The 23,084-nt window shown below is 48.7% G+C and overlaps 2 protein-coding genes across 2 annotated transcripts; one reads left to right on the forward strand and one right to left on the reverse strand.

Annotated features, from left to right (window-relative positions):
- Positions 1-221: 221 nt before the first annotated feature.
- On the forward strand, positions 222-5,687 carry LOC123086387 (CBL-interacting protein kinase 32). Its single transcript, XM_044508145.1, has 15 exons — positions 222-462; positions 1,646-1,910; positions 2,253-2,315; positions 2,581-2,652; positions 2,786-2,893; positions 2,968-3,048; positions 3,213-3,266; positions 3,356-3,481; positions 3,564-3,653; positions 3,889-4,011; positions 4,127-4,237; positions 4,564-4,677; positions 4,809-4,865; positions 4,947-5,021; positions 5,210-5,687. The coding sequence occupies exons 2-15, from the start codon at positions 1,740-1,742 to the stop codon at positions 5,282-5,284; spliced, it is 1,320 nt and encodes a 439-aa protein (XP_044364080.1). The 5' UTR covers positions 222-462; positions 1,646-1,739; the 3' UTR covers positions 5,285-5,687.
- Positions 5,688-5,717: 30 nt separating this feature from the next.
- Positions 5,718-8,984, reverse strand: LOC123086389 (neo-calmodulin-like). Its single transcript, XM_044508146.1, has 4 exons — positions 8,742-8,984; positions 8,262-8,625; positions 8,040-8,153; positions 5,718-5,884 (listed from the first exon to the last, which is right to left on the reverse strand). Exons 1-4 carry the CDS (start codon positions 8,812-8,814, stop codon positions 5,749-5,751), a joined length of 687 nt encoding a protein of 228 aa, XP_044364081.1. The 5' UTR covers positions 8,815-8,984; the 3' UTR covers positions 5,718-5,748.
- Between the last annotated feature and the right edge of the window lie 14,100 nt (positions 8,985-23,084).

The following is a 23,084-nucleotide window of genomic DNA, read 5'->3' on the forward strand; positions in this document are numbered from 1 at the left end:
CCTTTGCAACGTAGTTTTTCTTTGTTTGAAAACTTGCAGGCTCACAATAATTGGACACCGAATTCACCTGTGGCGAATTAACGAGGAGGGGGTCCAGATCCGATATCCGGGATCAATCATGCACACTCACGCATGGTGTGTTGTTGTGTGGTGTGTGACTCCGCTGGCACCCTGCTGCCGCTGTCCGAGTCGCCGTGGGGCCAACGCTCTTGCACCAACTGCCCCGGCTGCTCCTTTCTTAAAGGCCACCGTCATGTCTGTGTCGTCGTCTCCCAGCTCAGCCGATTCGTTCCAAACTTGCAGTTCCAACTTCAACCTCCTCCTCTCTCTCGCTCACTCCTATTTATTACAGTAGCTAAGCTTCCCTCTTCTCCTCCCCCCGAGCCCCCTTCCTTCCTGTTCCTGATCGCAGACACCCATTTCTTGCCGCTCGTAGAGCAGCAGCCAGCAGCCACCTCGCCTGTAAGTTCTCCGAGCTTCCTCTCCTCTCCTCTCTGCTCCCTATGCAAAGAAATATAAGAACGTTTAGATCACTACTTCAGCCATCTAAATGCTCTTATATTTCTTTACGGAGAGGGAGTACTTCTCAATTGGCTTTCTACTCTTTCTTCCTTGTGAATTGCGGTTCACCCAGTGTTTGATGTCCCAATTTTGGCTTGCGCCGTCCCCACTAACTAACTGAACTCGAGTCTTTGGCGACTAGCTCCCATCAGGATCAGATGCATAAACTCGGTGCCATTCTTTGCATAGGAAGAATTTCTTGATGGCGGCTATAGGGCCTAGGCTGGGGAGATTCTCTCTCCGTTACCCTCTTGCTCTTGGCAAATCTTCCAAAGTTTTATTTTTCCACAAAAAAATAGCAAGAAGAACATGGGCTTGGTGCTTGAGAATTCTGACCAGTTCGTCTTCCTTCCTTTGGTGGGTGTGGAGTGGAATATGCCACGCCCTGCGAGTATTCAAATGCTCTGTTTCTTTCAAAAACTCTACTGTATTCTTTCATTCAAAAAAGAATGGTCTGTTTGCAGTGGTGCGTGCCCAGTTTCATTCACAACAGACATCCTGTGCAGTCCAGATCCAAAAACACGAGGGTCTTATTATTCCTTTTGACCTCCAGTTGATTATTCCCGTTTAACTTGGCCTTTCGGGGATTTTCTCCAGGATCTTGTCTAGTACTAGTGATCTAAACGCTCTTACATTTGTTTATAGAGGAAGTACTAAACAACTCCACTACTCTACTCTGATTGACTTGTTGACACATCTTATTTTTGGGTTCAGTTCAGGGGTAGGTAGGTGTTCTTCTTTGAACCATTTTTTTTTCGAAAAGGAGATACCCCGGCCTCTGCACATCAGAACGATGCATACGGCCTCTTCTTTCGAACCATGCATGTAACAACCTAATGCACAAGTGCGAAGTGCAGTTTTGTGTACGCAACTTAATGCATGGTCTGCTGGTTCCTCACTCCCCCATAACTGACTGCTCAACAGCATTTCAAAACTTCCATGGCCATGGGTCCGTTTTCTGCAGTGCCACGAGATGATAACTCTCTCTTTTTTTTTTTGGATATATCTGTTCATTAACGTGTAGTACAACCAAGGTGAGAAAAAACACGAGCCCGTCCTCATCTTTTCCGTGTCTCAACTGTAGGTTTTCCACACAGGACAGTGAAACAAATTGGCGGCGCGTGGAAACGGAGCCACACGCCTGACCAGAGGTTTGGGAGAGGGGGATAAGGCAGGGGATGAGTACAACCAAGGTGAAGAGGCGTGTGGGCAAGTATGAGCTAGGGCGGACCATCGGCGAGGGCACCTTCGCCAAGGTCAGGTTCGCCAGGAACACCGAGACCGGGGACCCCGTTGCCATCAAGATCTTGGACAAGGAGAAGCTTCTCAAGCACAAGATGGTCGAGCAGGTCACTCTCCAGCGCCCACCTCACATTTAACCTTGTGTCATGCTCCTCAATCATCACTTCTTCTTTCCGGTCATATTTCATATCCAGTCGATTACGATGGGTCCTCCTGCCCCATCGCTGTATTTTCGCGGTACAAATCAGGCTGCCACTTTTGCCTGAATTTAGTACTCCCTCCGTTCACTTTTATAAGGCCTTGTAGACATTTCAGACAGCGTGCAAAACAGCTCAATTTCAATTGTCCGAGACGACTTATAAAAGTGAACGGAGGGAATAACTTTTGACGGCACTTTTTTGTTTGTCTTTTGCTGATGATGAGTAACTAACTATGTGGTGGAATCGCAGATCAAGCGGGAAATCGCAACGATGAAGCTGATTAAGCATCCCAATGTTGTCCGCATACACGAGGTAGCTCAAGGAATCGCCATTTCTATCTTGTTTTCGATATTCAGGTTAATCCTGTAATATTGTTCAGAAATGTGCATCATGTTATGTCTGGGGTCCATGCTAGTACAATACTACTCAAAGGCAGCTACCTCTTTCCAATCATGCACCTCAACCATAAAGTTGTTGTCAGAAATATTGGACGCAATTATTTGACATGTCTGTTTTAATTTCATCAGGGGAACTGCTAATATTATCGAATTAATTAATGTTCTCCTCGATTTTCCAGGTGATGGGAAGCAAAACAAAAATCTACATTGTTTTGGAATATGTCACCGGGGGCGAGCTCTTTGACACAATTGTAAGTGATGTGCTACAACCTAAGTTTCCTGCTTATGCGCTGATGCAGCTTGCTTATCTTCAGCAAACACAGGATTACAACATATACCGTTGTTAATTATGTGCTGACGGTTATTGCGTCCCTTGTCGTAAAGGTTAACCACGGCAGAATGAGGGAAGATGAGGCAAGGAGATACTTCCAGCAGCTGATTAATGCTGTTGATTATTGCCATAGCAGGGGGGTGTACCACCGCGATTTAAAAGTGAGCTCCTCTCTATCTGTGCTGCCTGTTTCCCTGTCGTTATGAAATGTGAACCTAAACCGAAATACTTGCAGCCAGAAAATTTATTACTTGATTCATGTGGAAATCTAAAGGTGTCTGATTTTGGGCTGAGCGCGCTATCTCAGCAGCTCAAGGTACGGGTTTATTATTGCTTCATGCACTCCTAAGTTATCATGGAAGTTTTCGGACTAAACACTTTTCTGTAAGCAGATAATCATGTTCCTTTGATGTTCAAACACTCTCATATATTCATTCTTCCTATATATTTTGGAATATTTTATTATTTATTGTTGTTCAGGATGACGGATTACTGCACACGACTTGTGGCACTCCAAATTATGTTGCACCAGAGGTAATTTCAGAAATTTGTAGAAACTGGACAACCAATAGTTTTTGACATTAATTTCTAACCAAGTACCACAATAATGCAACTACCGACAGGTCCTCGAAGATCAAGGCTATGATGGCGCAATGGCAGATTTGTGGTCATGTGGAGTAATTCTGTTTGTTCTGCTAGCAGGGTATTTGCCTTTTGAGGACTCTAATCTTATGGCCTTGTATAAGAAAGTGAGCATTGAACTTCTTTTGGTTTACTGTTACGGTCTTGCTTGTTCATGCTGATTTGATTTTTCTCTATTATTCCTTGCAGATATCAAATGCAGAGTTTACGTTTCCGCCTTGGACGTCTTTTCCTGCCAAGAGGTTGTTAACAAGAATCCTTGATCCCAATCCGATCACGGTATGGTAGAACACAAGATCTCATTGAACCAATACTTAGATAGGAAAATCTCCTCACACAATGCATCCAGTACGGTTGCAGATAGCATGCCGTCAGTTCCATTCATCAGCCTATCAATATTCCAAGTTCTGTTGTGCTTACTAATAAACACACCAGAGATGGTGTTCAATCAGGGACTAATAATCCCACATCTTGCTCCATAATATCAAGCTAATATTTTGACAAATTGTGGCAGAGAATAACAGTTCAAGAAATGTTAGAGGATGAGTGGTTCAAGAAAGGTTATAAGCGTGCGGAGTTTGATGAGAAGTATGACACAACACTGGATGATGTGGATGCTGTCTTCAATGATTCAGAAGTAAGCCCATGGCTATATGCAAGCTCTTGCATTTCTGTTTCTACCAAATGCAGAAGATCTCTCGTGGGTTCGGTATTACTAACCAGTTTTATGACTCTGGTTTGACTTCCTCCAGGAGCACCATGTAACAGAAAAGAAAGAAGAAGAACCAGTAGCTCTGAATGCATTTGAACTGATTTCAATGTCAGCAGGCCTCAATCTTGGAAATTTATTCGACTCTGAGCAGGTAAGATAACATCCTAATAGCAACATAAAACTTGGGAATTTGCGATGCGCGATTACTTAACTCACCATGGTTTTAAAGTTTTTTACTGATATAGCCTTAATCATGTGTGAAATATGCACTTGATTTTATTATAAAGTATCTCTAATTCGGTATCTCAGTTAGTACATTGAATCAGGGAAAGCTATCAGTTAAATTTATATGCCTATGTAAATATAAGATCTTCAGACCTTTTTTCACTTAGAGCTTTATGCACATTTCCTGTTACGCATTTATGATTTCGAAATTTCATTCTTCTATACTCTAACATCGAATAACTATAACGACAGGAATTTAAAAGAGAAACAAGGTTTACATCTAAAAGCTCGCCTAAAGAAATTCTCCGCAAGATCGAAGAAGCTGCAAAGCCTCTAGGATTTGATATTCAGAAGAAAAATTACAAGGTCTGCCACGCAAAGCTTGGTTTAATAACAGTCCACGCTATTATTTTTCTTAAAAAAGATCTATTGATATTGTATATGAGCCTGAAGTATATTTTTTTCCTGAATGTTTAAATCCTTTTTTGTTTGATCAGCTGAGACTAGAAAAGGTAAAAGCAGGAAGGAAGGGGAACCTCAATGTTGCTACCGAGGTAATGCAGAGAATATGCTGAACTGAATCCACTTTGAAGTTAACTTCTTCAGTTTAACTTTATCTGCGCAATATCATTTAGATACTGCGAGTCGGACCTTCTCTTCATATGGTTGAAGTTCGCAAAGCAAAAGGCGACACTCTAGAATTTCACAAGGTAAACTATCAGGCCATATGGCTTGGAATTAGAGCCTGTCAACTGAGAGGTGCACCGATTCCTGCTTCTACGACATCAGTAATCTGGACTCGATGAGTTACCAGGATTGTAAATTGTGTTTTGACCTCTTTTCGCCTTTCCCTCGCCAATCTGTACTGATATGCATAAATCTTGATATTGTGGTGCAGTTCTACAAGAACCTTTCAAACACCTTGAAGGACGTTGTTTGGAAATCCGACGATCTTCAGATCCAACCTTCCTAGCAGCAGCTTGGGAGAAGGGGGAATGGGTAAACTATTAGCATCCCATTCTTCCTGAGTTGATCCATTCTCAGGAGCTGGATCAAGATAAATTGTTCACCACATTTTGTAAGTACCGGTGGATATCCCTGTTGTCAGCTGTGCTTGTCCTCCACTGGTGTTGTATATGCTGCATTTTGAGAGACTTCTTGGAGCATTTTAAGTCAAGCACAATCAAGTAGGTTTTGGTGTATATTAGGCATGTGGGTTTTCGCAAGTCGTATCGAGTTCACTTTGGAACAATGCAATCAGGAATTCGCAAACATTTAGCCGAATATGCTTGTAAACTCGCACCGGCCGGTCATCATTTCGTTCCCATTGTAAATTGTGAGACCATGGAAGTTAATTTCTTGTTTTTGCCTTGTTACATACACTTGTTCCTTCAGCTGTAAATCAGAACTGAAGGGTGAAACAAAAAGCCTGAATTTTCAGAGGATGATACATGAGGGGATGCAGCTTCCTCGTTTGTCCTTGTCCTTGTTTCCTTGTTCCGGCGGGGGATCTGCATCGCCGTCGGTCTTCTCTCCTACCATCTCACGGCTGTTTTCCTGTGACTTCCGCCGTCTGCCATTTGCACATGACACGAGCAACATGCAGTGTGAGATAGGAACACATAGCATTCTAGTAGTATCATATATACATTGGGTTCATGCTCATCGTCGTTTCGGTTAAAGATGCTGCCTTGCAAGTGCAAAAGATAGGAGAAAGATGAAGAAGGTTTTGCCTATGAAGACTAGTAAACTCAAGTTGCATGGTGGGAATCCCAGTAGGAACCGATCCAAAGAGGGAAAGAGGGGGGAGTGGAGAACTGAAAGTGGAGTGAACGGCCCAGGACCGACCCGCCCCCGCATCGCTCCGCTTGAGGCGACTCGGGAGGCGACGAAACCCTAGCCACCAGTCCTCCCACCCCTCCTCCTTCCCCCCTCGTCGCCGCCTGAGGAGGCCTCCGGCGAACTCCGCGTGGCCACCAAGGGCGGCGGCAACGAGGATCTAGCTGCTCCCTCGCGGAGGGCTTCCAACGCCGTCTTCTACAGCGAGCGGTGTCGTAGGTGTTGCTCCTATGTCTCCTCGGCCGCGTGGGCGGCGAGGGACGGCGGGAGTTGTCGCCGGTCGTAGCGGGTGGTGCGTCCTCCTGGCTCGCGTCCGGATTTGAAGGAGGGCCTCCCTCCCTCCCTCCCCCCCCCCCCCCGCAGCGCTGCTTCATGCCGGATCTGGTCGTCGGAGGCCTTGGGTCGCGGGCGCCGATGAAGGTGGACTGCCAAGAGTCGCGAACTTGGACCGGGAGAAATCCTTGGCTGGTTCTCTGGCCACGGCGGCGGCGACATCGGCTGGTGCCGTTCCCCTCCACGGAGGCGTCGTCGAGGTTCGGTTCCTCTCCCTCCCGCTTCTTTCCCGGGAGAAATCCCTTGTCTTGCATAGACTGGACGGCAACGTCGCAGTGTGCGTCGCCTCCTTCTTGAAGGTGTCGTCTTGGGCAAGGTGGGAGTGTGCAGTGGGGCATCGTGGTGGCTGCGTCTTCGGCGAGGGAGATGGAACATGGTGCTTTGTTTCTGAATTAGTGCAGCTCGGCACTCCTTATGATTTGTTCGGTTGACGGTCAGCTTCTGCTTGATTGGCGTCATTGCCTTGGGCAGGGAGGGGATAGGGGTCCTCACTTGCAACTGCTCGATGCAGTGACATGGACATGGCTGATTTCTGCGGGCCTGAGCTAATTTTAATTGTGGTGCTCCATCTCTTTTCTCTGTATGTTTGTTCAGTGACAGCTCCTTTGTGGGACACGGAGTTTCTGCACCCGAACTCAAATGAGTTTAGGTGAACAGTAAAATCAAAAAAATTAAAAAAATCCAAATTTTTTTAGGAGAAACATTGACAAAAGTTCTAAGTGCTTGCAAAAATTCGCCATGAAATCACATTTCTAGAAGGCGTGGCAAAAAAAAAACAAAATCAGTACTCTGAAAAAGCTACTTTCAAAAGCATTTTGGAGCACTGATTTTTTTTGCCACGCTTTACAGGAATGTGATTTCATGATGAATGTTTGCAAGCACTTAGAACTTTTGTCAATGTTTCTCCCAAAAAAATTGGAATTTTTTGAATTTTTTTGATTTTTTTTTCGATTTTACCGTTCACCGAGCTCAAATGAGCTCGGGAGCAGAAAGGCACTTTCGTCCCTTGTGCAGTTTTTCCTCTTCGTGCTTGTATCAGAGAGCCTCGGTGTGGATAGCCTCGGGTTTCCTTCGTGCAGCGATAGGTCGGGCTGAGTATCTCCCTTGGTGGCCGGAACCGTGCCCGTTCTTTGCTCTAGGATGAGCGATTCCATCTTCCGACGGTCCGGCGCCTTTCGAGCCAAGGCGAGGGGCGGGGGTCCCCTCCGGATTTGGAGAACAACGGCGCGATTTCGGTGTTCCACCTCCCTGGGTAGATGAGGGCGCGGTCCTTTGTCGTTCGGCACTGCCGCCGTCTGATGTTCCTCTCTGTTCGCTCTTTTGGGACAAGTTCACTCGAAGGACTCCGTCGACTACAAGCTAGAGCTTATTTAGGATTCTTGTGTAGGTCTTGTAGTCTTTGGTGCTTGTAAGCTGCTAGGCAACACTTTGTTCCGTGTTGGTTGTATTGATGGCCTTGTGTAATCTTTGGCCGGTTGATAGCTTTGTTAATTTAAAGCCGGGGGTCCTCTTGAGCCTTCGTTTCAAAAAAAAAAAGGTTGCATGGTGGAGTGTACCCTCGTTTACTCCGGCCAATCTGCATGATCCGGAAGGCCAGAAGGTAGCGGCAGACCCGGAGTCCATTCTTGAAGAGCGGCGGCGCCGATGGTTTTGATCCCGTCGAGTCCATCCTGCAGATTGATTGGTTCATTGATTGAATTAGGCCGGAAAAGAAAATGAAGAACATTTCATTGCAGATTTGCCGTGAGAAGATGCATGAGAGACGGAATGGCACTGACTTGGCCATCATGACCCTGGCGAACTCGGAGTAGTTGATCTGGCCGTCGCCGTCGAGGTCGGCCTCGCGGAGCATCTCCGCGAGCTCCTCGTCGGAGAGGCGCTCGCCGAGCTTGACCATGACGTGCCGGAACTCGTCGAGCGAGATGAAGCCGTCCTTGTCCTGGTCGAAGACGCGGAAGGCCTCGCGGAGCTCGTCCTCGGCGCCGCGCATCTTGCGGTCGAGGAGGGTGAGGAACTCGGAGAAATCCACGACGCCGTTGCCGTCGGTGTCCACCTCCGCGATCATCTCCCGCAGCTCCTCCTCCGACGGGCGCTGCCCCAGCGACCGCATCACCGTGCCGAGCTCCTTGGTCGTGATCGTCCCTGTAGGTTTTCGCGCGCGCGCGGAATCAAATCTTGTTGCGTGCGTGCGTGCCAATGGCGACCGAATCGAGCGATGCATGCCAATGGCGATCGAATGGAGGAACAAGGAATCACACCGTCGCCATCCTTGTCGAAGAGGTTGAAGGCCGCCCGGAACTCGTCGATCTGCTCCTTGGACAGCTCATCCATTCATCCAGCTTAACCCTGAATTTCTTTTTACGGGGCGGAGATGGATGAACTCGCGCGGCGGTTTGCCGCCAAATCTCCCGCCTCGTAATCCGCGCGCTGTTCTTGGTTCTTGCATGCGTTGGGAGGATAAAGGAAGGATGCGCCCGCGCTTGGAAAGGTCGCTCTGCCGAGATGCCTTTCATCGGAAGGCCGACATGAGATCCGGTGCATCCAAGTGCAGGTAGTATTATTTGTACGCCGTCTTAAAAAACGGCCGAAATGTTTCAAAACCAAGAAACAGGCTTTGGTCGAGCTGAGAAAATCCTCGTGACCATACAAGCAAGCTGAACTGAGCTCCCCGCCCCCGTCCCACACGCCGCTGGCCACCGCGCACAGCCCTCCCCCCCCCCCCCCCCCCTTTCGCCCTCTCCCGCGGCGGCATGGGCGCGCCGCGCTCCCCCCGTCCCGGATCCAGTTGCGGGTCTGCGGCGGGAGCCCCGATTTCACCCCGCAGTCCGCAGACGGCTCCTCCCCCCACCAGCGCGCTCCATTGCTGCGGCGTCTCCCCGGCCCCAGATCCGGAGTTTCAGCCACGGCTCCTGCAGCGTGGTGAGTGTTCCGCGGTTGCGGGCGCAGTTATTGGGCTGGAGTCACCGGAGTTTCCGGCTCCGCGCCTTAAATCCATCGTAGTTGCGGATGGCTCTGCTGCAGATCCCGTGGATCTTGGGGTCCCCCCCCCCCCCCCGCCCGTCGCCTCCAGTCCATAGTAGTCGCCGATGGCTCTGCTGCAGATCCCGTGGATCTTGGGGTGCCCCCCGCCCGTCGCCTCCAGTCCATTATAGTCGCCCCGCCCCCCGATAATCCTTCCTCTTTGGGGCTGGACGGTGGATGGACGGCTGTCTCCTCCAAGAAGAACTGCGGCCGCCCCTCCGATCTGCCGGATAATAGCAGGCCCCCTCCGCAACGCTCCCAGGATCGCCGGGCTGAGTTCAATGCGGCCGGTGGGCGGGAGGCCTTCTTAAGCCGCTTTCGCGGCCGCTGCTTCCGGTGCCTCAGCAAGCTCCACCGCCGGAAAGACTGTAGGGACCCGCTCCATTGCATCATCTGTGAGCGCCCGGGGCACTTTGGCCGTGAGTGTCCTCAAAATCCTCGCAATGGCCCGGGTGGCTCTGCTGCTGCTAGATTAGGTCCGCTTGCTCCTCGTCCCCCAGTGCACTCCCGCCTGCAATTCCCTCCGCTGCCACCCCCATCTCCGTCGCCACCCCAGCCGCCTCACCCCCACCCCCCCCCCGCTCCGCCGATGGCTGAGCTGAGCCTGTCTGACCCTGCACGCCGCCCCTGCACCAGCCACAAGGTGGGGTTCTCCTCGGTGGAGGTGGAGCGATCCGTCTTCTTCCTCACGCAGCATGCGGTCACGCTGCGCGCTCTGGACGGGGTGGCGGCCACGTCCCCGATGGCCGTCGGGCGGGCCTTCGAGGCCCAGCTCTGCGTCCCGCCTCACCATCTGCGGGTCACTGCGCACCAGCCTGAAGACTTCCTCGTCGTCTTCACCCAGCCGGCGCACCACGCCAACGCAGTGCGTCGCGGCACTCTGCGCGTCGACGGCATCAACCTCGCCATCCAGCCCTGGCGCGAGGACGACCATGCAGGCTTCGCCACCTTCAACCTGCACGTGCGCTGCGTCATCAAGCACATGCCATGCAGTACTGGTCCATTGAGGGGGCGCAGGAGGTGCTCGGCGACAAGGTGTGCGTCGACCGGCTCGATAGCCGTACGCTGGAGCGCGGCCACACCAAGACCTTCGCCTGCTGGGTCTGGGTGTGGGACATGGCCTTCATCCCCACCAGGCACACCTACTAGAAGCTCCCGCGGGGTGCCGGTCGGGTGGAGGAGATGGTTGGCTTCTCCCCGCCAGACTGTAGGGTGGCGCCTCCTTCGGGCGCGACGCGCTTCGACATGCTCATCCACGTGGACCTCATCGAAGACTGGTCTCCGCGCTCCCCGCGCTCCTCCCACTCACCGCAGAGTGGGCTGCCTTCATCCGGTTCTGACGACGACGACGCGTTGCCGCGCATCTTCCCCGGCACCTGGTCCATGCACGTCGAAGATGGCCAACGTGAGGAGCCGCACAGACGCCAGGCCCGTGCCCCGGTGGTGGACACCGGTTGCCGGGGCATGCCTCTCAGCGGCTCTTGGCGTGACCCTGACAACGACGGGGCCGGCCAACGATCGTGGAAGGATACGTTGCTGGGCCGCGGGCGCGGCCACCAGGCGCAGGCTAAGGTCTCGTCCAGGGACCGCCGTGTCCGCAGCCGCTCGTCGCGCCACCGCTCTGGCAGCTCCAAGGGACGGGCCCGCAAGTCCAACAGCAACAGGCACAAGACCAGTGGCCACGACTCCAAGAAGAGTGCAAGTCAGGCCACGTCCAAGGCCGACCCAGCTCCGCCCGCCCACCTCACCTCCGAAGCCCTCAACGACGACCTCACACAGTTCTTCGCCCAAGCTAAGGGGCCGATCGCCACCATGGAATCGACCAACACTGATGATGTCCACCTTGACGCAGAGATTGAAGCGGTGCTGGCCGCGCCGCTGGAGTTCACCGACAGAGACAAGGCGCAGCATGAAGATGCCCAAAAGGACGGCCCGGATCATTTCGGGCCAACGCTTTCTGGGCCATGTCACAACCCTGCAAGTTTCAGCTGCAAAACACCTACAGCTGCAGCAACAGTCCAGATGCAGCTCGGGGAGATAACTGAACAAGTGTGCCACCTGGAGATTCAAGATCCTGGCGCTGCTACTCGTGACCTCTTCTCCAGCCCTACTCCAGCCCCGCTGCCGCTGCCTCCGTCCAGGAGGTACTCTGCCCCGGGCAAATCCAGGGCAACTTCCACGCCACCACCGCGCCAGAGTGCCCGTCAGGCCGCTCAGAACAACACCACACCTGTCGCCGAGCGCGCCACGCTACGCCTGGTGAAAGGGCTGGGTCTACTGGGGCCAAAGGAGAAAATGACTGCCAAGGCTGCCGAAGCCCTCATCCGTAGGTTCGACGAACCGCTCTCCGACGACGACATCAACGTCATCGCCAAGCTGACCAAGCTCGACAAGGAGGCGTTGCGCGTGGCCGTGGGCATGGCTGGGCCTGAAGCTGAAGCCGAGGAGGCTCGTGTGTAGTCATGTTAGCGCCCCTCCTTCTATGTAGTAGTCTCCGGCAGCGGCCGGCAATAGGCCGGCTCGAGCTAGGTTTAGTTTGTCTCTGTTTTAGTAGTGGTAGGTGGCTTAGTCCTTGTCGTCAGAATTTGGGGCCTATTGGTGGTCGACGACGCCCCCAGGCTAGAAAGGCTGTGTATCAGTTGTTTCTTCTTTACTGTGTTAAGGATTTTAGCTATCGGAATTCGTCGATGCTGCCGTCTCTCCATGAAATGTTTCATGTTCCTGATGAGTAACACGAGCTGTGCAATCTTAAGTTGGAACATTAGAGGTCTGAACACGCCAGCCAGGCGTACGACCGTGTGCCAGATAGCAGATGCGCAGCGGGCAAGCATTCTCTGCCTGCAGGAGACTAAGTTAGAAACTTGGATGCCCAGCATTGTTGCAGAACTGGGCGGCAGCAGATTGGAAGGATGCGCTGTCCTCTCAGCGATCGGCACTAGAGGGGGAATCACTGTTCTCTGGGACAAGAGCTTAGTCAGTTTTGTGACACATGCAGTCGGAAATTTCTCCATCACCGGAAAAGTATCTCTGATCCAGGACAGAGTGGAATTTTGGCTCACAACTGTCTATGGGCCTGTAGATGATACACGAAAAGATGACTTCCTTGCCGAAATTGTTGGAAATATGCCCTAGAGGCAATAATAAATTGGTTATTATTATATTTCCTTGTTCATGATAATCGTTTATTATCCATGCTAGAATTGTATTGATGGGAAACTCAGATACATGTGTGGATACATAGACAACACCGTGTCCCTAGTAAGCCTCTAGTTGACTAGCTTGTTAATCAATAGATGGTTACGGTTTCCTGACCATGGACATTGAATGTCATTGATAACCGGATCACATCATTAGAAGAATGATGTGATGGACAAGACCCAATCCTAAGCCTAGCACAAAGATCATGTAGTTCGTATGCTAAAGCTTTTCTAATGTCAAGTATCATTTCCTTAGACCATGAGATTGTGCAACTCCCGGATACCGTAGGAGTGCTTTGGGTGTGCGAAACGTCACAACGTAACTGGGTGACTATAAAGGTGCACTACGGGTATCTCCGAAAGTGTCTCTTGGGTTGGCACGAATCGAGACTGGGATTTGTCACTCCGTGTAAACGGAGAGGTATCTCTGGGCCCACTCGGTAGGACATCATCATAATGTGCACAATGTGATCAAGGAGTTGATCACGGGATGATGTGTTATGTAACGAGTAAAGAGACTTGCCGGTAACGAGATTGAACAAGGTATCGGGATACCGACGATCGAATCTCGGGCAAGTATCGTACCGATAGACAAAGGGAATTGTATACGGGATTGATTAAGTCCTTGACATCGTGGTTCATCCGATGAGATCATCGTGGAACATGTGGGAGCCAACATGGGTATCCAGATCCCACTGTTGGTTATTGGCCGGAGAGTCGTCTTGGTCATGTCTATGTGTCTCCCGAACCCGTAGGGTCTACACGCTTAAGGTTCGGTGACGCTAGGGTTATACAGATATTAGTATGCGGTAACCCGAAAGTTGTTCGGAGTCCCGGATGAGATCCCGGACATCACGAGGAGTTCCAAAATGGTCCGGAGGTAAAGATTTATATATGGGAAGTCTTGTTTTGGTCGCCGGAAAAGTTTCACGCATTATCGGTATTGTACCGGGAGTGTCGAAAGGGGTCCGGGGGTCCACCAAGGGGTCCACCTGCCCCGGGGGGCCACATGGGCTGTAGGGGTGTGCGCCTTGGCCTATATGGGCCAAGGGCACCAGCCCCAAGAGGCCCATGCGCCAAGAGATAAGGGAAAGGAAGAGTCCTAAAGGGGGAAGGCACCTCCTAGGTGCCTTGGGGAGGATGGACTCCTCCCTGGCCGCACCCTTCCTTGGAGGAAGGGCCAAGGCTGCGCCCCCCCCCTCTCCCTTGGCCCTATATATAGTGGGGGGAAGGAAGGGTAGCCTCACCCAAGCCCTGGCGCCTCCCTCTCCCTCCGATGACACAACTCCCTCCTCCCGCAGCGCTTGGCGAAGCCCTGTTGGAATCCCGCTACTTCCACCACCATGCCGTCGTGCTGCTGGATCTCCATCAACCTCTCCTTCCCCCTTGCTGGATCAAGAAGGAGGAGACGTCGCTGCTCCGTACGTGTGTTGAACGCAGAGGTGCCGTCCGTTCGGCGCTAGGATCATCGGTGATTTGGATCACGACGAGTACGACTCCATCAAACCCGTTCTCTTGAATGCTTCCGCGCGCGATCTACAAGGGTATGTAGATCCACTCCTCCCTCGTTGCTAGATGACTCCATAGATTGATCTTGGTGACACGTAGGAAAATTTTGAATTTATGCTACGTTCCCCAACAGTGGTATCAGAACCAGGTTTATGCGTAGTTTCTATGCGCGAGTAGAACACAAAGTAGTTGTGGGCATTGATTCTGTTCAATATGCTTGCCGTTACTAGTCTTATCTTGATTCGGCGGCATCGTGGGATGAAGCGGCCCGGACCAACCTTACACGTACGCTTACGTGAGACCGGTTCCACCGACTAACATGCACTAGTTGCATTAGGTGCTGGCGGGTGTCTGTCTCTCCCACTTTAGTCGGATCGGATTCGATGAAAAGGGTCCTTATGAAGGGTAAATAGCAATTGGCATATCATGTTGTGGTTTTTGCGTAGGTAAGAAACGTTCTTGCTAGAAACCCATAGCAGCCACGTAAAACATGCAAACAACAATTAGATGACGTCTAACTTGTTTTTGCAGGGTATGCTATGTGATGTGATATGGCCAAAAGGATGTGATGAATGATATATGTGATGTATGAGATTGATCATGTTCTTGTAATAGGAATCACGACTTGCATGTCGATGAGTATGACAACCGGCAGGAGCCATAGGAGTTGTCTTAATTTATTTATGACCTGCGTGTCAACATAAACGTCATGTAATTACTTTACTTTATTGCTAACCGTTAGCTGTAGTAGTAGAAGTAATAGATGACGTGACAACTTCATGGAGACACGATGATGGAGATCATGATGATGGAGATCATGGTGTCATGCCGGTGACAAGATGATCATGGAGCCCCGAAGATGGAGATCAAGAGGAGCAAAGTGATGATGGCCATATCATGTCACTATTTGATTGCATGTGATGTTTATCATGTTTATGCATCTTGTTTACTTAGAACGACGGTAGTAAATAAGATGATCCCTCATAATAATTTTAAGAAAGTGTCCCCCCTAACTGTGCACCGTTGCGACAGTTCGTTGTTTCGAAGCACCACGTGATGATCGGGTGTGATAGATTCTAACGTTCACATACAACGGGTGTAAGACAGATTTACACACGCGAAACACTTAGGTTGACTTGACGAGCCTAGCATGTACAGACATGGCCTCAGAACACAAGAGACCGAAAGGTCGAGCATGAGTCGTATAGTAGATACGATCAACATGAAGATGTTCACCGATGTTGACTAGTCCGTCTCACGTGATGATCGGACACGGCCTAGTTGACTCGGATCATGTAATCACTTAGATGACTAGAGGGATGTCTATCTGAGTGGGAGTTCATAAGATGAACTTAATTATCCTGAACATAGTCAAAAGGTCTTCGCAAATTATGTCATAGCTCGCGCTTTAGTTCTACTGTTTAGTTATGTTCCTAGAGAAATTTAGTTGAAAGTTGATAGTAGCAATTATGCGGACTAGGTCCGTAAACTGAGGATTGTCCTCATTGCTTTATAGAAGGCTTATGTCCTTAATGCACCGCTCAGTGTGCTGAACCTCGAACGTTGTCTGTGGATGTTGCGAACATCTGACATACACATTTTGATAACTACGTGATAGTTTAGTTAAACGGCTTAGAGTTGAGGCACCGAAGGCGTTTTGAAACGTCACGAAACATATGAGATGTTTCGAGGGCTGAAATTGGGATTTCAGGCTCGTGCCCACGTCAAGAGGTATGAGACTTCCGACGATTTTCTTAGCCTGCAAACTAAGGAGAAAAGCTCAATTGTTGAGCTTGTGCTTAGATTGTCTGAGTACAACAATCATTTGAATCAAGTGGGAGTTGATCTTCCAGATGAAATAGTGATGGTTCTCCGAAGTCATTACCACCAAGCTGCTTGAGCTTCGTGATGAACTATAATATATCAGGGACATATATGATGATCCTTGAGATATTCGCGATGTTTGACACCACAAAAGTAGAGATCAAGAAGGAGCATCAATTGTTGATGGTTGGTGAAACCACTAGTTTCAAGAAGGGCAAGGGTAAAAAGGGATACTTCATGAAACGGCAATTCAGCTGCTGCTTTAGTGAAGAAACCCAAGGTTGAACCCAAACCCGAGACTAAGTGCTTCTGTAATAAGGGGAACAGTCACTGGAGCAGAATTACCCTAGATACTTGGTAGATGAGAAGGCTGGCAAGGTCGGTAGAAGTATATTGGATATACATTGTGTTAATGTGTACTTTACTAGTACTCCTAGTAGCACCAGGGTATTAGATACCGGTTCAGTTGCTAAGTGTTAGTAACTCGAAATAAAAGCTACGGAATAAATGGAGACTAGCTAAAAGGTGAGATGACGATATGTGTTGGAAGTATTTCCAAGGTTGATCAAATATCGTACGCTCCCTCTACCATCGAAATTGGTATTAAAACCTAAATAATTGTTATTTGGTGTTTGCATTGAGCATAGACATGATTGGATTACGTCTATCGCAATACGGTTATTCATTTAAGGAGAATAATGGTTACTCTGTTTATTTGAATAATACCTTCAATTGTCTTACGCCTAAAATGAATGGTTTATTGAATCTCGATCGTAGTGATACACATGTTCATGCCAAAAGATATAGGATAGTAATGATAGTACCACCTACTTGTGGCACTGCCACTTAAGTCATATCGGTATAAAACGCATGAAGAAGCTCCATGTTGATGGATCTTTGGACTCACTCGTTTTTGAAAAGTTTGAGACATGCGAACCATGTCTATTGGTGTATATGCATGAAGAAACTCCATGCAAATGGACCGTTTGGACTCACTTGATTTTCGAATCACTTGAGACATGCAAATCATACCACATGGGCAAGATGACTGAAAGCCTCATTTTCAGTAAAATGGAACAAGAAAGCAATTTGTTGGAAGTAATACATCTTGATGTGCGCAGTCCAATGAGTGCTGAGGCGTGTAGTGGATATCGTTATGTTCTTACTTCACAGATGATTTGAGTAGATGTTGAGTATATTTACTTGATGAATCACGAGTCTGAATTATTGAAAGGTTCAAGTAATTTCAGGGTGAAGTTGAAAGATCGTCGTGACAAGAGGATAAAATATCTATGATATGATCATAGAGATGAATATCTGAATTATGAGTTTGGCACAGAATTAAGACATTGTGGAAATTGTTTCACAACTAATACAGCCTGAAACACCATAGTGTGATGGTGTCCGAACATCATAACTGCACCCTATTGGATATGATGCATACCATGATGTCTCTTATCGAATTACCACGAAAGTTTATGGGTTAGGCATTAGAGACAACCACATTCACTTTAAATAGGGCACCACGTAATTCCGATGATATGACACCGTATGAACTATGGTTTAGAGAAACATAAGCTGTCATTTCTTAAAAGTTTGGGGCTGCGACGCTTATGTGGAAAAGTTTCAGGCTGATAAGCTCGAACCCTAAGCAGATAAATGCATCTTCATAGGACACCCAAAACAGTTGGGTATACCTCCTGTCTCAGATCCGAAAGCAATAAGGGATTGTTTCTAGAATCGGGTCCTTTCTCGAGGAAAAGTTTCTCTCGAAAGAATTGAGTGGGAGGATGGTGGAGACTTGATAAGGTTGTTGAACCGTCTCTTCAACTAGTGTGTGGCAGGGCAGAGGAGTTGTTCCTGTGGCACCTACACCAATTGAAGTGGAAGCTTATGATAGTGATCATGAAACTTCAGATCAAGTCACTACCAAACCTCGTGGGATGACAAGGATGCGTACTACTTCAGAGTGGTACGTAATCCTGTCTTGGAAGTCATGTTGCTAGACAACAATGAACCTACGAACTATGGAGAAGCGATGGTGGGCCTGGATTCCAAAATGGCTCGAGGCCATATAATCCGAGAGAGGATCCATATATGAAAACAAAGTGTAGACTTTGGGAGAACTACTTGATGGCCGTAAGGCTGTTAGGTACATATGGATTTTAAAAGGAAGACGGACAATGATGGTAGGTATCACCATTAAGAAAGCTCGACTTGTCGTTAAGATGTTTTCCGACAAGTTCAAGGAGTTGACTACGATAAGACTTTCTCACTCGTAGCAATGCTAAGAGTCTGTTGGAATTATATTAGCGATTACTGCATTGTTTGTGAAATCTTGCAGATAGGATGTCAAAAACATTATTTTCTCAACGATTTTCTTGAGGAAAGGTTGTATGTGATACAACCGGAAGGTTTTGTCAATCCTGAAAGATGCTAATAAGTATGCAAAGCTCCAACAATCAGTCTAAGGACTGGAGTAAGCATCTCGGAGTTGGAATGTATGCTTTGATAAGATGATCAAAGTTTTGGGTGTATACAAAGTTTATGAGAAACTTGTATTTCCAAAGAAGTGAGTGGGAGCACTATAGAATTTCTGATAAATATATGTTGTTGACATATTGTTGATCAGAAATGACGTAGAATTTCTGGAAAGCATATAGGGTTATTTGGAAAGTGTTTTTCAATGGATAGCCTGGATTAAGCTACTTGAACATTGAGCATCAAGATCTATAAGGATAGATCAAAATTCTTAATGGTACTTTCAAATGAGCACATACCTTGACATGATCTTGAAGGTGTTCAAGATGGATCAGTCAAAGAAGGAGTTCTTGCCTGAGTTGTAAGGTATGAAGTTAAGACTTAAAGCTCGACCACGGCAGAAGAAAGAGGAAGGACGAAGGTCGTCCCCTATGCTTTTATCATAGGCTCTCTACAGTATGCTATGCTGTGTACCGCACCTGAAGTGTGCCTTGCCATGAGTCAGTCAAGGGGTACAAGAGTGATCCAAGAATGGATCATAGGACAACGGTCAAAGTTATCCTTAGTAACTAGTGGACTAAGGAATTTTCTCGATTATGGAGGTGGTAAAAGAGTTCGTCGTAAAGGGTTACGCCGATGCAAACTTTGACACTAATCCAGATTATTCTGAGTAGTAAACTGGATTCATATAGTAGAACAATTGTTTGGAATAGCTCCAAATAGAACGTGGTAGCTGCATCTAGGAGATGACATAGAGATTTGTAATGCACACACGGATCTAAAAGGTTAAGATCCGTTGACTATAACATCTCTCACAAGCATAACATGATCAAACCCAGAACTCATCGAGCGTTAATCACATGGTAATGTGAACTAGATTATTGACTCTAGTAGACTCTTTGGGTGTTAGTCACATGGGGATGTGACCTTGAGTGTTAATCACACATCGATGTGAACTGGATTATTGACTCTAGTGCAAGTGGGATACTGTTGGAAATATGCCCTAGAGGCAATAATAAATTGGTTATTATTATATTTCCTTGTTCATGATAATCGTTTATTATCCATGCTAGAATTGTATTGATGGGAAACTCAGATACATGTGTGGATACATAGACAACACCGTGTCCCTAGTAAGCCTCTAGTTGACTAGCTCGTTGATCAATAGATGGTTACGGTTTCCTGACCATGGACATTGAATGTCATTGATAACCGGATCACATCATTAGAAGAATGATGTGATGGACAAGACCCAATCCTAAGCCTAGCACAAAGATCATGTAGTTCGTATGCTAAAGCTTTTCTAATGTCAAGTATCATTTCCTTAGACCATGAGATTGTGCAACTCTCGGATACCGTAGGAGTGCTTTGGGTGTGCCAAACGTCACAACGTAACTGGGTGACTATAAAGGTGCACTACGGGTATCTCCAAAAGTGTCTGTTGGGTTGGCACGAATCGAGACTGGGATTTGTAACTCCGTGTAAACGGAGAGGTATCTCTGGGCCCACTCGGTAGAACATCATCATAATGTGCACAATGTGATCAAGGAGTTGATCACGGGATGATGTGTTACGGAACGAGTAAAGAGACTTGCCGGTAACGAGATTGAACAAGGTATCGGGATACCGACGATCGAATCTCGGGCAAGTATCGTACCGATAGACAAAGGAAATTGTATACGGGATTGATTAAGTCCTTGACATCGTGGTTCATCTAATGAGATCATCGTGGAACATGTGGGAGCCAACATGGGTATCCAGATCCCGCTGTTGGTTATTGGCCGGAGAGTCGTCTCGGTCATGTCTACGTGTCTCCCGAACCCGTAGGGTCTACACACTTAAGGTTCGGTGACGCTAGGGTTATACAGATATTAGTATGCGGTAACCCGAAAGTTGTTCGGAGTCCCGGATGAGATCCCGGACATCACGAGGAGTTCCGGAATGGTCCGGAGGTAAAGATTTATATATGGGAAGTCTTGTTTTGGTCGCCGGAAAAGTTTCGCGCATTATCGGTATTGTACCGGGAGTGCCGAAAGGGGTCCGGGGGTCCACCAAGGGGTCCACCTGCCCTGGGGGGCCACATGGGTTGTAGGGGTGTGCGCCTTGCCCTATATGGGCCAAGGGAACCAGCCCCAAGAGGCCCATGCGCCAAGAGATAAGGGAAAGGAAGAGTCCTAAAGGGGGAAGGCACCTCCTATGTGCCTTAGGGAGGATGGACTCCTCCCTGGCCGCACCCTTCCTTGGAGGAAGGGCCAAGGCTGTGCCCCCCCCTCTCCCTTGGCACTATATATAGTGGGGGGAAGGGAAGGCAGCCTCACCCAAGCCCTGGCGCCTCCCTCTCCCTCCGATGACACATCTCCCTCCTCCCGTAGCGCTTGGCGAAGCCCTGTTGGAATCCCGCTACTTCCACCACCACGCCGTCGTGCTGCTGGATCTCCATCAACCTCTCCTTCCCCCTTGCTGGATCAAGAAGGAGGAGACGTCGCTGCTCCGTACGTGTGTTGAACGCGGAGGTGCCGTCCGTTCGGCGCTAGGATCATCGGTGATTTGGATCACGACGAGTACGACTCCATCAACCCCGTTCTCTTGAATGCTTCCGCGCGCGATCTACAAGGGTATGTAGATCCACTCCTCCCTCGTTGCTAGATGACTCCATAGATTGATCTTGGTGACACGTAGGAAAATTTTGAATTTATGCTATGTTCCCCAACAGAAATGGCGCACGTTGCACCCCCACAAGGAGAGCCCTGGCTGCTAAATGGAGATTTCAACATCATATATGAAGCCCGCGACAAAAGCAATCTCAACCTGAATAGGAGGACCATGGGCATGTTCAGGTCAGCGATCGACAGAGCAGGCTTAAAAGAGATTAAATGCAAGAATAGAAGATTCACCTGGACAAATGAGCGGCAAAACCCAACGATGGTCAGCATCGACAAAGTGTTCTGCAACTCCGAATGGGACGCCCTCTTCCCCTCGTTCATACTGATGGCCACGGCAACAGCTTGTTCAGACCACTGCCCTCTGCTTCTTGCAAACACTGCGGCACCTCGCAAAAGAGCTGCGTTCCGTTTTGAGTCGTTTTAGCCGCGTTTCCCTCACTTTCAGGAAACAGTGGAAAGAGCTTGGCAGCGCCCAGTGAACCACACTTGTCCGATCGTCAGGCTCAAAAAGAAGATGCAGAGGATGGCGCACGATCTCAAAATTTGGGCAACGTCTCTCTTCAGCGATGCAAAGATTCAGTTTCAGTTGGCCTGCGAAGTAATCCTAAGACTCGATATTGCTCAAGAAAAAAGAGGTCTGACGCAACAAGAATTCTGGCTAAGGAAACAGTTGAAACTTCGTACCCTTGGATTGGCTGTAGTAGAAAGAGCAAGGAAAAGACAGGCTTCAAGGATTACCTGGCTCAAGGCGGGAGATGCAAGAATGGCCTTCTTCCAAGCAAAGATCAACTCTAGAAGGAGAAAGAACTTCATTCACTCACTGCAAACAGAAACAAGGACATCCACTGCGCACGAAGAAAAGAAAGAAATTGCTCACGATCATTTTGCAAACCTGCTGGGGAAAAAGGAGGATAGGCAATGCACCATCAACTAGGAGGAATTGGATATGCCAAGTATTCATAACGAGGGGCTGGATAATCCTTTCTCGGAGCCTGAGGTTTGGGCTGCCATCATGGCATCCCCAGCAGAGAAAGCGCCAGGCCCTGACGGCTTCTCAGGAACATTCTTCAGAGATTGCTGGGGCACCATTAAAAATGACGTCATGGCAGTGTTCAATCACTTCTACAACCTAGCTGAGGGGAACTTTGCTGAAATCAACTCGGCAATGATCGCCCTCTTGCCCAAGAAGGATGGAGCCACTAGAATGAGCGACTACAGACCTATAAGCCTGATACATTCCATCACCAAGCTGATCACTAAAGTGCTATCCATGAGGCTGGCTGCTGTTATGGACAAGATTATCTCACCTGCTCAAACAACCTTTCAACGCGGGAAATGCATCCATGACAGTTACCTTTACGTGCAAAACTCTGTCCGAGCTCTTCATAGAAATAAAACCCCAGCGCTTCTTCTTAAGCTAGACATAGCTAGGGCCTTTGATAGCATCTCTTGGGAATACTTGCTAGAACTGCTGCAGAAGCTGGGGTTCTCAGCCCGTTGGAGGGATTGGATCGCCCTTCTGCTATCTTCCTCCAACTCGTCCTGCATTCTCAATGGCGATCCTGGTGACATCGTCCTCCACCTCCGTGGTCTCTAACAGGGAGATCCCCTCTCGCCGCCTCTCTTCATCCTTTGCATCGACCCACTACACCGCCTCATTAATGCTGCCACTAGGAGGGGCGTGCTGAATCCCATCCCGGGCCCGGCGGTGAGGATGCGCACGAGCTTATTGTTGGGGAACGTTGCAGAAAACAAAAAAATTTCCTACGGTTTCACCAAGATCCATCTAGGAGTTCATCTAGCAACGAGTGATCGGATTGCATCTACATACCTTTGTAGATCACGCACGGAAGCGTTCAAAGAACGGGGATGAGGAAGGCGTACTCGACGTGATCCAAATCACCGG

The sequence above is a fragment of the Triticum aestivum genome, chromosome 4A (assembly GCF_018294505.1).
Source record: "Triticum aestivum cultivar Chinese Spring chromosome 4A, IWGSC CS RefSeq v2.1, whole genome shotgun sequence".
NCBI classification, from domain to species: domain Eukaryota; kingdom Viridiplantae; phylum Streptophyta; class Magnoliopsida; order Poales; family Poaceae; genus Triticum; species Triticum aestivum.